Genomic DNA, 15,731 nt, shown 5'->3' on the forward strand with positions numbered 1-15,731 from the left:
CACACCGTCTGGGTGCAATTGCTGCCCATTCTTCTTGGCAGATTTGCTCAAGCTCTCTCAAGTTGCTTGGGGATCGCTTATAGACAGCAGTTTGCAAGTCTTTTCACAGATTCTCAATTAGACTGATCTCTGGCTATAGCGGCTTTGTACAAAGTAATTACAGCTGTGCCCTAGTGCTGTTTAGACCAGATACCTGAAACCAGCACTATACATGAAGAATGCATTGATTTGAAGATGTAGAAGTCAGATCTTTAATAAATATTAGAATAATTATTTAATTTAATGATCTGTGTGACATAGTGATGAGATTCTAAAATAAATAAGCTGATTCCTGGAGCCAGCATTGAACTTAAAAAAGACATCTTGTCACATTGTCTACATATGGATGTGATGAAATAAACACAGTACAAAAAGTCAGATTTAAACAATATGTTGGGGAACACTCTTCATGAAAACAATCTGTTCATTTCAAATAAATATGTTCAGGATCATTTCTGTTCAGAAACGTCTACAGAGAAATCGCCATTGTATGTTTCAATTTGTTTAAAATGTCAAGAGTTTAAACTCTGTCTATGTAAGTGCAGGTTGAGGGTGAACATTATGCAGCAGACTGCAGAAATCAAAGACAAACAAGGAGTAGCCAGACGCAAAGTTATTCTCTTGCATTTCAAGTGAAACAACACTTTGGCTGCTGAGAGGCAGCAGTGCTGAGGAATATGCTGAGCTGACAGGTCTGAAAGCCTCAAGCAAGATTTCTTATAAGATTCGAACTGACAGCATTTAGAAACAGAAAAGCTTTTGCTACAAAGAAAGTATGTACACATTTCATTTCCACATACTTTGGCTCTCTGGTTGGGCTGGGGGTTTATTATTGTTTCCTTTGATGACAGTCACTGAAAGCAAAGTCTTTGGAAGATGGGCATTACTTTCATTAAATTACTGTACCAGTATATCAAATCCATATGTTTTACTTACTTGGTAGGTGGTCTCAGGGTTGTCCCAGATTAGATCAGGATGAGTGGATTTAGATATGTTATCTAATGTCTAAAGTGCTAGAATACACCAACAGACAGAAAAGTCTTACTAACAAACTATAAGACCCAGTTAATGTTGCCTTTCTTATGGTTTTGATTAAACAAATAACTGAATTAAATTGAGAAATCTACAAATTTGGGAAATAATGATTTGTTTTTTATATAAAGGGTCTACACAATTGTACATATTCTTCATTAGTTTCTTTTGTTATTTCTCTTTCTTTTTGTTGGCTGTATGTGTGCATTTATTCTATTAGAAAGAAGCTTTTCAAATGATATTGGTGTCCAGTATGCATGGTAATGGTTACTTAAATTTGTGTTTATAGTCTTCTCCCTTTGCTTAATAATTCCCAGTTTTCATGTATTTTGTTTACTACAGGTATTATATCTCTTTTTCAACTGTAAAAACCACAGTTGAATTATCAGACTTTACAACATAAACAATAAAAAGCGATTCCCTGGCCATATCCCAGCTGGATGGCAATCATCAAAGCGGGGATTCTTTGGTTTGTATGAGGAACTTATGTTTAAATTTAAAGAATAGTGATTTTGAAAAAGTAATGGTTTAATGTGGGAGTTTTTCAAACCAAAACTAACAACATTTGGGGCTTAAAAGTGTTATGTATATAGACACTTTACATCCAGAGTTTAGTTTCTGATTTCCCCAAATAAATTCACATTATTGAAATATCCTGCCAAGCTTTCTGTTTTTATATTTGTTTAACTTCACAGATGGAAAAAAAAATGTTATTCCTCAAGTGAAGTACAATAAGTTCAAATAATTATCGGTTTAGTTACATGGTCCTATCACAATAAAACCATGGACATATTAACTCTATGTATTGCCAATGCATGGATATTAATCTTGCTGTAATTAAGAGAATTAATAAGACATTTGTGTCATTAGATTGGATAATAAGGTCTGTAAAGCTCAAATTTTACTTTACATGAATTCTACTCCAACCTGCCATCCTTCTTTTGAGTCAAAATATTTCAGGTAACATTTTTTACTATGAGAATGCCTTCATCTAAGAAAAGTAGGCTTGTGCTAATGAGGTCTGGGACTGCTTACTTACTGTAATTTAAAAGTTAAATTGAAAAATCACTAAACAAACACAAAGAAAGTTCTGTTTTTTGCAAGCACATATTAAAATTGAGGAAGATGCATTAATGCGGTATACTGGGAAGCCTGGAGGCATACTTAATTTTACTGAAACTTTTAATGAAAACCACACTTTTCACGGATTTCAAGAGGAATTAAGAAAACCTCTTGTATAATATGAAAATATGTACAGGTCCCTTAAACAAAACATGCTGAACTTTGTGCAGGATTTTTCCTTTTAATGAAGCAAACATAAAGGAGGCAATATCAAAAGAAACATGATGTGTTATAACTTGCAAATGGTTAATCAATACTGAAACCTGTGCTGTCAGTAGTAAAAGCAAAGCAGGTTGTTTTGTTGGGTAGGGGAATGTTCAACGTGCTTCTCAGGAAAAAAAAAACTTTATATTCTTTTGAGATAAGCTTAAAAAACGAAATCCTTTATTTATTGGTTTATGAACAGGAACAGCTCTCACTGTTGCAGGATCTCTTGTGTATTCTGGAATTTACTGTGACCGCAGAATGGAAGGTTTTCAAAGAACACACACAAAAAAAATAGCCATAAAAAAGTGCTGATTCCTGGCATTGCTTTCTGTGCAGCCTAACAGAAAAGCTATAAAGTATGCTAGCTTGAGTCATAGCTTTTCTTATGATAGGCCAAAAGATCTTTTGTAAGTTTTCTTATTTATTTATTATTATTAATTAAGTCTAATTAATTAATTAAGTAACTACTGGAGTTATTTACCACTGAAAGGGTATAATTGAAGATATCAATCTCAAAAAGTTAAACCTTTCAGCAAAAGGAATGACGTGAGGACTGAATTTGGAAAAGGATCAAATTTTTGGTATTTTATATTATATATTTAGTCTAATTATGCATCCAGAATTATATGGATTGGCTTTTTTTCTATATTGTTGTACTCCGTCCGCATGGTTCATTTTTTATTTACAGTTTCAAATGAACAGGCTCCTTTTGACCAGTCAATGTCGTTTGCAGCAGTAACTTGCTGTCGTCTGCTACAGCTTGCAGCAAGGTCACGACAAGGTTTTTGGAGGGGGGGGGAAGTATAATGTCTGATGCTGGGAACTGAATTGTTTTCTGAGCTGCAGGATGATTCATCTGGAGAATGGGAGGGAGTGAGAGAGTGCACTCAAGGCCACATGGGACAAAGAATCAAGCAGCCAAAGAACTCACAATATAATATCCCCCGCCATCCTAACATTTCATTTACATCCCCTTCTCTGCAGTTGCTACATTGAAATCTGAATCCCAAGCATGATTCCTGGCCTTCTCGTTGATTGTTAGTCAGTCGAGGTCACATGAGTCGCAGGTCTTGTGTCTGAGTGTGGTGGGTGATTTTGGGTGGTCTTTGATGAATACAGTAGTAAAGCCCCCAATCAATGCTAACGGCTGCTGATTTGCACTGTATCTGCTACAGGAAGTGGTGCTTGGACCGAATTCCCAAGAGTTGGTAATCACTTTGTTTTCGAGAACAATCACAGTAAATGCCTTTCCTTGGATCTACAGGCATTAAGAATTGTTCCTGGGCAGGAGCAAGAAGAAAGATTTTCTGTTTGCCTGTTGCACTGCTTTGTGACAGTATAGCAACCAAGAAAGTGAGATTTGTTTTTTACATTTTAGCTGGTGCACATTGTTCCCATGCTGTTAAACCATCTTGCACTGTGAAAGATTGTCAAGCTCATTTTCATTCTTTAATGGAACCTAAACTGAATTCCTCTTTTGTCAAATATGCCTGGGGTGACACACCAGCCGTTAAAAGTTTATTCAGGCGGTGACAGTTACTGGGAGCCGATTATAATTGATAACTGCAGGTAAATTGTACAGATCAGCAAAGCCAAGGCCAGCTCGGGCAGACTTTGAGAAACTGAGCTGAAGTGCTGATGTTCCAGTCCAAAGGATTGATGAGGTAATATATAGAAGAATTTAAAACTCAATTTAAAATGAATTCTTATTACGTGAATAAAATCATAGACAAGAGGAATTAGCATAAGTTATTAGTAACGTTTACGCAATATGTCCTTTTTTTATTATTATTTATATTAAATTAAATTAATGTATAAAGATTCTAAACTCCCTAGGATTGGTAGTTTCTAATTTTGAAAAATCCGAAATACAATTCTTTACATTTTATGGTTCCATATTAGTGTTAGCACTCTGATCCCCCAGCCTCTATGACTTGAGTGTCCTTGTTCAAGGTCAGGGATCTGTTAAAAGTGGCACCATTTTCTGCTTCCTAGTGTAGTATTTGATGGGTTGACATTGCCAGATGGCACATCATTCATCTCCAGCTGCAAAAGTGAAATTCTAAGACTGAAGCCCTCGGGGCAGTGCCAATTATTTTTCAATTGGGGAAGGTGTCACTCGGTTTCCTTTGAGTGCATCAGCTTAATTCGCTGCAAGGCCCACATATTCTCAGTTTTTGTTTATCCTCCATATATGTTTTTATTGTTATTTTTATATAGACCTTGTTTTATTTACATCACATTCCTATGGGCATCCAAGGCTGGTGTCACATACAGATTTCCTTTGGTGCACATATATACAAAGTGATTACTGATATTTTGCTTGGCAATAGAGGACAGTACATCCCTATCCAAGACACCTTTCTTAGCTGGTGTAATAGGAGTTGGAGGACATAAACCGTGAAGCATTCTATTCCATTTCACTGTAAATTGTGCAACAGGAAATCCAGTAAATGCACTCTGGGGACTTTGACTTGATTTCTAAAAGCACTGCAGCGAGCCAGCTATATTTATTTTACCGAGATCAAGGTCTGAAAGGTAGACTGGTGCTAATGCTTAATAATGCATATATGCTTTTAACATGGCAGTTTAACTATTCACTAAAAACCAAGCAGACTCGTCCAGTAATGTGCACACTCTCGAAAAGCTACCTATTCAATTCAGAGAGAAAGCAGATGATAAAGGGGGTGATATTCCAGATTTCAATACATGGCAAATACCACACAGGTCTCAATGAAGACAGTCCTGAAGAAAATCCAGCAGAAGGAAAAGAGGAAATTGTCTTTTTCTGCATTTTAATGACAAACACTAAAAAAACATGTAAATGTTACACTTCCAAATAAACACCTGGGTTTTGCGAAAGCCACGGTGATAAGCTTATTAGTACCATAACTGTAATAACATATCTCCACGGGGGGCTCAGTGCAATCATTTTCTCCACAGGAAACGAGAGAGATTTTGTAATGATTATATTTTGCTCTTTTAAGACGATTTTATTGGTTTTTAGTTTGTGGAACTGCAGAAAAGCAGAAAGCGTAATTGATCCCCACTGTTCCTGTTGTGACATTGAATAACACTGTGTTTAAACCTCTTAACTTCTAAAACCAAAACCAAAGACTGAGAAATGATAGCATGCAGAAACACCCACCAGTGCAATTCCCACAGTACAATGTAACAAAGTGTATCTGGATCATCTTCACCTCACTATGTCTCACACAATGGCCAGTATGATTAAGTTATTTGTTTATTTTGCTTTATCTTTTTTTTCTTTTGGCTGGAGAGACTCCTTGTGCTCACAAATATAATAATACTGGTTGTATTTTAACTAAATTGGAATCTGGGAAGTTGCTTAAATGATTGAACTATGTAATACAAGTAAAGCAAATGTTTAATGTATTGTTTGTTTGTTTATTTTAAGTGACTTGTATTCCTTTCCAAGAGGTACACAGAGATGAATCTATATTTGTGCATTTCTCCAGTAGGGTCTTGGTGACACCTGGTGGACTAAACGCGTTTGTGGTGTTGTATGACATGTACCATCTACTTACATGGTAACATATTGACATGTAAAACAATAACACTGTGTCATAAATTAATGCGTGTGTAAATTTTAAAATAATGTATAAACACACACACACACACACACTTTTAACCTTTAAGTTCATCACTTTACATGACCCATTATTCGCGTGAAGAGGCGGTATTTTGGCCAACTCGGGCCACCGTAGTTGCGTAAGCCGTGTTTGTGTGAGTTTCACGTTGCGTAAAGACAGGGGAAGGTGATGCGCTGATAATAGTGAGGTCAAAACAAAGATCCAGGTAAGAAACACAACTTGTAGTTAATAATAAACCGACTTACGATCATCTTGCGTTTAGGGGTTCAAACGTATTGATGTTTTTGCGAGCAAATGTAGTATTTTAAAGCGAGAAATCGTGCTTCTGTGACCTGTGCTGATAAACAAACAAAACAAAACAAGTTATTTACAGCCAGCATCTATGAATCCAGATACATTTCTGTAAAGCATTTTATATGAAGTGGGTCACCTCCATACATAATACAGCAGTTTACCGATGCAGGGTAATGGCTGATGAACGTTGTTATTATGACAAGGTTGTGTCGATTTCTCAAACCACTCTCCTTATGGTAATTGATATGAAAGAAATGGCGTAATTGAACACTTATTAAGATTGTACTTTAAGAGCAGTACTTTTGGTCAATAGGTTGCACATGTATTGGTAGTTTGCATTGTATTTGAGGTGGAGAAACGCTTATTACACGTTGTTTTTCCATTCAGGTGGCACATCCAAGTCAAAGGCCCCCCAGGATGGCCAGTGTACGTATTCTTTCATTTTGTTCTGGTAGTTGTTTTAACCCACATGCATGTCAGTATTGTGTGACAGAGCCGTTGCGTTGCTGTTGCAGGCGCTCTGTAATAGAGCTAGGCTGGTGACCTATCTGCCAGGGCTTCATATCCTTGTGCGGAGGATTGCAGGGGCCAGATCTTTCTCTGCAGCCGGCTCTTCGGGGTCTGACGAGCCTTATGTTGCTGTTACGCCTATTGACATGGGTAAGACCTTGCACTGAACCATGCATTTCAGTTTCTATGAAGAAAAAAGTGTGTTTATGAATTAAACTAATGCTGTCTTAGTGGAAGTAGCCAACTAAATTATATTCTGATGTTTTACATGTGCATCTATAAAAGTGGCAAATTAGATGCATTATATAATTCGTGCTGTGTGGTGTCTTCCTTTATATCTGCTAAACTGTGTGATGATGATGCCTAGTGCAATGAAACTGGAGTAGGTGACTTTGCACTGGCTGCATATCCAATGTCGAGGACAGTTCTCAAGTTTGTTTTAAAAGTGTGTGGTGTTTTTTTTTTATCAGGACCCAGAACTGTGTGGCCGGATGAGAAAATGGGCCCGTTCGGACCTCAGGACCAGCGCTTCCAGTTGCCGGGGAATGCGGGTTTTGACTGCCACCTGGAGGGTACGGCCGATCAGAAGAGATCACAGGTGCACAGGACTGCACCGGATGTGTTGACTGCTCCCTTGAACAGCGAGCGCCATGAGTTCATACTGGCCCAGTTTGTCAACGAGTTTCAGGTAAAGCAGGTTATGTTTGCAGGCTGGTTGGTTTGTTTTCTCCTGTGGATCTGGTTGGAAACCGATTTTGTTTTCAAGTTCTTATGCAAAACTAAAATGTAGTAGTGCCACTTGGTAAGTGAACAATCTACACTGGAAAAAATATAAACGCAATCATTTCAAAGATTTTACGGAGCTATAGTTCATATACGGAAATCAGTCAGTTGAAATCCATAGATTAGGGCCGAATTAATGTATTTCAAGTCTCAGGTTTTGAAGGAGCGTGTGATTGGCTGCTGACTGTAGGGATGTCCACCAGAGCTGCAGTCGGGTCAGGACCCTGCTGGGGACGAGGAGTCGCAGAGGAGCTTCCCTGAGACGGTTTCTGACCGTCTGTGCAGAAATCCTGAGGTTGTGCAAACCCAGTTTCATCAGCTGTCCGGGCGGCTGGTCTCAGACGCTCCTGCAGGTGAAGAAGCCGGATGTGGAGTCCTGGGCTGGCATGGTACACGTGGTCTGCGGTTTGAGAGGCCAGTTGGACGTCCTGCCAAATTCTCTAAAACGATCTTGGAGGCAGCTTAGGGTAGAGAAATGAACAGTTCTCGGGCAGCAGCTCTGGTGGACTTTCCTGCAGGAAGCAGCCAATCACACGCTCCCTCAAAACTGAGACATCTGTGGCAATGTGTGACTAAACTGCACATTTTAAAGTGGCCTCTTATTGTCCCCAGCACAAGGTGTACCTGTGTAATGATCATGCTGTTGAATCAGCTTCTTGATACACCACACCTGTCAGGTGGACGGATTATCTTGGCAAAGGAGCAATGCTCACTAACAAATAGTGTACAAAATTTCAGAGAAATATGAACTTTTCTAAGATCTTTCATTTCAGCTCATGAAACAAGGGATCAACATTTTGCTTGTTAAGTTTATATTTTCATTCAGTAGATATCACTGTATTTGTTTTCTCTAAGTTCAGACTAATCAGGATTGATTTGTAGATGCTTGATTTTCACTTCAGAATTAAGGGTGTACGGCCTAGTCTCTCCATGTTTTAAACAATTGTAATGTTGTAACCAGTGTTTTTTTTTATTGCTTTATTTATTAATGTGTGCTCAATCTGTTTAACTTCTTAGGGGAGAGAAGCTGCTCCCACATCCCAGCAAGTTAGCAGAGCCGAACAGTACTTTGAAACTTCAAACGTAGAATGTGCAATACAGACCTGCCCAGAGCTGCTAAAGAAAGGTAAAGTTAAGGTCTCTGCATCGTCGTGCAGATTTTGTTTCCATTTTAAAATGGTGTGTATTTAATTATATTTTGTAATGACCTAAAGTTTGTATAGATTTAGGAGGGTGACTGCAAACTGCATAACACGTAACACAAAATGTAATTTACATATAGTAGCAGTTGTGTTGATTCCCAGGGTCTTTTAACTCTGACTTCTAAACTCACCAGCTGCAGTATTTCAGCTCAGTTTTTAAAATACCTTTTAATTATTGGCATGTAGTTTTCAAATCATGAATGTGTAATGTCTTATAAATCCACTGGAGGGCATGAGATCTTCGCTCAGGATCTGTGTCTTTGATAAGTAGCAAGTTGCTGGTTTGTTTTAAAATTATGCAATGCATTGATGTCATCTTTATATTATTTCCTTTAGATTTTCAATCGATGTTTCCAGAGGCTCCCGCCAATAGTTTGACTGTCGTGACTGTAACCCAGAAGAGCAAAAACGACATGACATCCTGGTGCGAGGAGGTGGACGAGGAGAGAGAGCTGCTTCTTGAGAAAGTAAGGTTGCCATGCTGGTTTCAGTTTTCCATTTTAGTGACACTAGGGCAGGGCGATATGGCCAAAATACAATATAGTGGTATTTTTCACATTCTTGACGGTATGATGGTATTTTTTAATGGCCATTTTATACTGTTCATAAATCAAAAACAACCGGACACAACTGACATTGAATTCTGTTTCCCTGTTCTGCGTCCATTGTCTTGAAACCAATTCATGTCCACACTATCGATGATGCACCTTTCTTCAGGACAGATTCACTGGGGTCACTTTGCTGTGAAGCTTCAGCCACACTCTTCTCCTCCATCTCGTCTTCATTGATTGTGCATTGATCACGTTTGTTTGTTTGTGTCAACACGCAATACACATGGAATGTATTTTCGATATCTGGCTGAGGCAGCATTCATTCCAGAACAAGGGTTGCATTCGAGAAGCGCAGTTCTGCGCAGAGATTCAGAGATGCGTGTTACTGCAGTGTTTCTGCGTGACATCACTAAGACCCAGCCACAGAAATCTGCACAGACTCGCACAGCGCAGCTCTGAGAAACTGCTGTGGGAGGCGAGCTGTGGCTGTGAGACAAAAGAATATGCAGAAATAAAGAGGGACGTGTTAAGCTGAATGAAAACTACTACAGTCCCCTTGTTAGCGGAGGCGAATGTCAACTTTCATTTATACAATGAAGCTGTGAACAGCATTGTCTAAACTCTAAACCATAGATATAGATTTCTAGATCGACACTTGTCAATGCTTTATTAAATAATTACATCAATTATTTTTACAAAATTGATGTAAATCTGTGATGCACAATAAGTAGTTACTTAAATGATTGGCAATTCTATTTTTTAAAATAACTAAAATATAAAAATAATACATTATCCAATTACATCGATTTCTGCAGGGTTTGTGAAGAAAGGTTGTCGTGTTCTTGTAGAGTTCTGCGCAGATCTGCAGGATCCAACCTATCCCATTAGTGGAGCTGTGCAGTGCTGCGCAGATCTGTGGAAATTTGCATTACACGAACACTATCGGCATTTTTTGATCAGATGCCTCTCATGTCAGACAGCGCAGTATCAAGCAGCCGGCACAGCAAGTTGTGGGATACACAAACACGATCCAGTTAATTGCTAGCTGAAATCTATGACTCAATGACACAGTAAATAGTAAATTATTAAAAACTTTAAAATACCGATATTGATGGTATAGTAAAATTCCAAACCGGTCCGTAAATTAATACCGGTATATTGTTTTTTACAGTATACTGCCCAGCCCTAAGTGACACAGTGTCATTTTTTGGAATGTCCAGTCACGAGCCACGCTTTGAAAACGAATATTTTGTCCCAAGCTAATTGTCACACAAGAATGTAGTTTAATGCACATGTTTTGAAATGTAATTTAGATATTTCCAGATGTGCTGAGGAGTGGTAAATCGAATGTAGAAGCATTTTTCTAATCCACATCCTTCTTACTCTTCACAAGTGGACTAAGATAACGCATTTTATTACTCAAAGGTGTGAAGAAAATCAATAGGTTTCTGAATGCAAGAATTGTTTTAGTTCATTCAGGGTACTTATTGAGTTAATATGCCAAAATAAATGTTGCACTGGTTGTTGTTTGGTCACAAATGTATAAATGTGACCCTTTCTGCAATTTCCCAAAAGCAAGATAGCAGCAGACTGTTCAAAGACTTTACGTGCTGTTGCTTACAGCCTGCAAATGAGTTTGTCAGCCTTGAAAATGAACTGTGTGCCAATGTTTGCTGGCATTATTCACAGTCTGCTTGGTTTTGCTGTTGTAACTGGGTCTAATTGCATGTTAACTGTCTTTATTTCAAGACACACCCCTTGTCATTTTTAATCACATCTGTTTAATTCTATTTATCGTTGGGCGTTGACCTGTGAGGTAAAGGTCTTTACCGGAGAGTTTTCTCTAAAGTGGCCTATTTTAGCGTTCACTATAGTGAATATTCTGCATTATGGGTATCATGCTATAAAATACAAAGCTTTGTTGCATGTACATAATATCAATCCAATAGTTTTAATCAATATATTTGAGTTGTATTGCCAGTTCAAGTTAAACATATAAAATCACTTCCTAAAAATGATCTTATGTAGGGCTGTTGTTTTTTTTCATTGAATGAACTCTTGTAGTATTTAAAAATGATGCAATAAGGGCTTTCAGGGTGTTATTTTTTTTAACATTGCCTACATTGTCTTTCGTGTTTATTAGTTCATCGGTGGAGCCAAAGAGATCTGCTATGCTCTCCGGATGGCAGGATACTGGGCAGACTTTATAGACCCTTCTTCCGGGCTGGCAGTAGGTGTTTTATTGTTCTCTTAATTGGAAAATGAAAACAATTGTTTTCAATTATTGTACAGTCCACGTGATCTAAGTGATGTAAGTAATTGAGAGCAAGGAATTTAAATAAGCTTCTTATTTCTTGTTTTAAACTGCAGTTATGTGGAATCTTATCATGTAAAATAATATATACACTCCCGGTCAATAGTTTTATAACACCTCAATGTTTCCTGTTTTTATTGAAATGTATGCAGTTATTGTCTCAATAATAACTTATTGTACTCTGAAATTAAAGCATAGAACAAACTCTTCAGACTCTTCACTGTTGTGTTGTTTGCCAAGTGTTTGGTATCCCATGAAAGCTGACACTCTCAAATATTTGGTTTTTATACCTCACCTCCCATTCTGAAATGGGGGGTGGGGGGATGCTTGGTCAGTGTAGGAATAAAAAATCTCAGAAAATATTGACAATGATGACATATTCTGGAACCAGACAGTCTACTGATCAAAACAAGACCCTCCATGTTTTGGTAGAAGCAACACACACCCGTAGAGAGCTCAACATGTCAAGATGGAAAACTGTTTACAGTGTACTAATACACAACGATTTTACATAATTGGATCTGAACTTCTCTGTGTTTGGTAGAACATCAAATAATATATACTGGATTAATCGTTAGGTTGTTCTGAACAAAACCAGCCTATTTGCCAAAAACTCAGATCGAAACTGATTGTGGCCGTCTGAATGACCTTTTGGTAACCTAAACTTTTTTTTTTATTCACTGGACTTGAACTGCTTACATTTCTATGAAAACTGGAAAAATAGGGGTGTTCTAAAACTTTTTAACAGTAGTGTATGTGATATATTTCTGTCTTAAGAATTGTATTTTTTTGTTGCCCTCCCTCCGCAGTTCTTCGGAGCGTACACAAACAACACATTGTTTGAGACGGACGAACGCTATCGCCTCTTGGGATTTGACATTGAGGACCTAGGCTGCTGTAAAGTCATTCGTCACACCCTCTGGGGCACACACGTGTTCGTAGGGAGTCTTTTCACCAACGCACCTCCAGACAGCCATGTCATGATGAAACTACAGGGAAATTAGTATTTGTCAGCCGAGGTCGAAGTACCTTTTCTATGCGGAGCCTGATAAACTGATGACAAATTGTTTCTAGTCAACCGTCTTTTTTTTTTTTGTTGTTGTCTGTTTTTGAATAAATGTTTAAAATAGTAGAAAGTATTTATTTTTAAAACACCAAACTAGGATTTAAATATTGTTTATGTATCAACTAATGAATATAGCAATGGATATATTTTAATTTACATTCAACTTAAACCTTATTTTTTTTCTCCCCTAAATCAAATCAATGTTAAATCAGTTTTAAACAAAACATTTTTTACAATATTCATTTTGGACTTTTAAGGTTTACCTGCTTGTACACCTTAGTAACTAAAAGAGGTTACCATCAAAGAGAAGTTATGAAGGGAAAACTAATTTGCCTTAAATTATAGATTATACCAATCTGTTGGAAATAAAAGCATAATATGAATAGATAATTAAACCTCTATTAATCGTAGGTAATCGCAGAAACAAGTTCTCCATAAGTATTTAGAAAGGTTTTAAATGCCAAAGCAGCACAATGCAGCATTGCCTTCCAATCCTTGTTTCTAATGAATATGTGAACATTTGTGGTTGTACAGAAATGTTCAGTTTTATGAAATATGATACACTTTCATGCCTGTTAGACATTTGTAGGACTGAAATGAAAAGATCTTGACACATTTGCTTGAAATGATGTGAGTGGGTGGCAGGCAAGGCCATAACTCTCTCCATCAAAATAAATGTACTTGAAACTGTATTTAATACATTTTTGAAGCAGCTTTTTATTCAAAGACAAATGAAACATCAATAAAACAGTTCATGGTATTTAAGATGGTCCTTGCTTTAATGTTTTTATATATATAAGCAGACATGCAAAACTTACTACATGGTAACATGCAGATTCTTAATTAATTTAATTGCATTTAACCATTTGCTGTTTGGATTTTACCTACTGTCTACTGTTAGTTTTTCAGTCACAGGTTCCATCTGCTTTGGAAAGTTGCTTAAGATGTTTCTGCCATTAACAGGTTTTCAGTATTGTTTGACAGGATGCCGATATCTTATCTCTCAGTATTTTGGGTTCTGTTTTAAGGGTGATCTGTTTTGGTTCCCCCTCGGTGAATTGCTTACTCTTCAGCCCCACATTGTCGCTTCTATGGGAATTTGATTGAGATCATTTCTTGAGTGTAATGGAACTTGACTTCACTAATCCATTTACATGCGAAGCTGGTTCAGAGGTGAAGAAATCTATTGTTCCAGGCATTTTGATTTAACAAGGCGATGATTGCCAGACCAGAAGTATCCCTTCCTGCGCAGGGCTTCGGGGCAGGGCGGAACAGCAAGTGAATTCATCACCAGGTCTGAACGGAGCTTTTATTGTCACTTTTATTCCATGGCAAATCCGACATCACTTAAATTAAAAATGACAGAATAAAACCTCGGGTGAGAACGCTGGGGAGTAATGAGCGAAGCAGTCAGGTGAACACAATTGGGCAGGTTTTCTTTTACATTTCATACAGTTTGGCTGTGGTAATCCATGTCCAATGAATTTATTTCTTCTCTTTAAACAAATAGGAAAGGGTATTTGGAAATTGCATGGGTTGAACAGTAGTGTGAAGGTTTAAATGTATAAAGGATATTAGATTATTCTTTTAAATAAATAAAGTAAAATTCCCAGTCAGCTTGAAAGATATAAAAATTTTCAGATTGCCCTTTTTCATCATCTGTGAATCACTTCCCTTTGATGTCCATGAGGTAAACACAAGATATTTAGCTCTTCATGTGTGAGGGTCCAGCACCACTATTGTGTGAAAACAACATTTTGCGTGTAATTAGAGGGATTTGGTTTGAGAATCCTTCGTTGTTTCACTTTTCGAACCTGCTGTCCCTTTGGCATTGTAGCCGAGGTCATTGGTGACTCCCCGTGATTGACAGGAGTGCAAATTAGTTCTAATAAAGATGGTATACACTTGATTTATTGTTTGCAGGTCAATCCGAAAGAATCTTATAAAAGGCCGTTTCAATGCATTAATATCTTGTTGCATCTTTATTGGTTGTGTTCTTGTGAATAAGGTAACTTAGAAAATATAATGCATACAAAACAGAGACACACATTTGGAGAGACAAACACATGCAGGTTTAATGGGTTGAGCGGCAGGTTTGGTGTTGTTTATGTTCACTGTGTATTGTTATGCAACAGATCCCTGGCTGGCGCAAGGGCACAGCTTTCCAAGGCTCCAGCACTTATTAAAGTTTAATAGGAAGGTAACGCGATCCTTATGGGCATCAAACAGCTATGAGTTTTAATTGCATTAAGCAGTCCTTAAACTTTATTAACATGAATGTCGCAGTCTTTCCCCTCTGGTTCACGTACAGGGCAGGAAGATAAGAGTTGGTTGGGTAGGAGGAGTTTCTGTTTTCTGGCACCTCTTTATCCCTAAGGTACACAACACTTTTTCCCCTAGTATTATCTGTCTAGTAATTTAGGAATTGCAAATGACAGTGCTGCTCTTGTTAAATGTAGTCAAATTAAATCTACAAAGCTTCATATGTCTTGTAGAACAACGATGCACGTAAATTCTAATATATCTTCTGATTGCATTCTCTTTGATAGCCTATATAATATGACATAATGACTGCAGACTGAGGGTTTGGGGGTGGGGGGTTTGCGGAGTACAAAATTGTCCTAACCACAGATTTGGCTGTGATAATTTCTTCTCGCCAGCCATTGATGTGTGCATCATGAGACCGAGGCGCCACCATCTCCTGACCTTCCAGAGCCACAGACTTGGGGTAGCCAGGCCACATCAAATAAGGTTGGTTAACCTCGAAGACAAACAATCCAAGCAAAGAGATCTCCAGGCATTTTGCATGACAAATTAAAGCCAGGTTTCAGATTATTTTAAATAATGCACACACCGCTTCCAGTTTAAGATAGTGAACTATGCACACTTCCAAACATACACAAGAGTAGATGCATTTCTAGCACATTCAAAAACACATTAAAAAAAAAAAGTATAGATCCTTAAATATTTATTTTTTTATGATGCCTACTGTTAGTG

At 37.7% G+C, this 15,731-nt stretch overlaps 1 protein-coding gene across 1 annotated transcript; it reads left to right on the forward strand.

Annotated features, from left to right (window-relative positions):
• The first annotated feature begins 6,118 nt into the window (after positions 1–6,118).
• On the forward strand, positions 6,119–13,494 carry mmadhcb (metabolism of cobalamin associated Db). The gene is made up of 8 exons (XM_066687888.1): positions 6,119–6,219; positions 6,696–6,734; positions 6,824–6,968; positions 7,289–7,506; positions 8,619–8,727; positions 9,140–9,270; positions 11,498–11,584; positions 12,478–13,494. Exons 2-8 carry the CDS (start codon positions 6,726–6,728, stop codon positions 12,670–12,672), a joined length of 894 nt encoding a protein of 297 aa, XP_066543985.1. The 5' UTR covers positions 6,119–6,219; positions 6,696–6,725; the 3' UTR covers positions 12,673–13,494.
• Positions 13,495–15,731: the final 2,237 nt, after the last annotated feature.

Source organism: Amia ocellicauda, chromosome 16 (assembly GCF_036373705.1).
Source record: "Amia ocellicauda isolate fAmiCal2 chromosome 16, fAmiCal2.hap1, whole genome shotgun sequence".
In the NCBI taxonomy this organism is placed as follows: Eukaryota; Metazoa; Chordata; class Actinopteri; order Amiiformes; family Amiidae; genus Amia; species Amia ocellicauda.

Bases quoted from the DNA above. Each gene is read 5' to 3' on its own strand.
- mmadhcb (XM_066687888.1), top strand. The intron at 9,271-11,497 runs GTAAGGTTGCCA...CGTGTTTATTAG, and splicing joins GAGAGCTGCTTCTTGAGAAA to TTCATCGGTGGAGCCAAAGA. The intron at 11,585-12,477 runs GTAGGTGTTTTA...CTCCCTCCGCAG, and splicing joins ACCCTTCTTCCGGGCTGGCA to TTCTTCGGAGCGTACACAAA.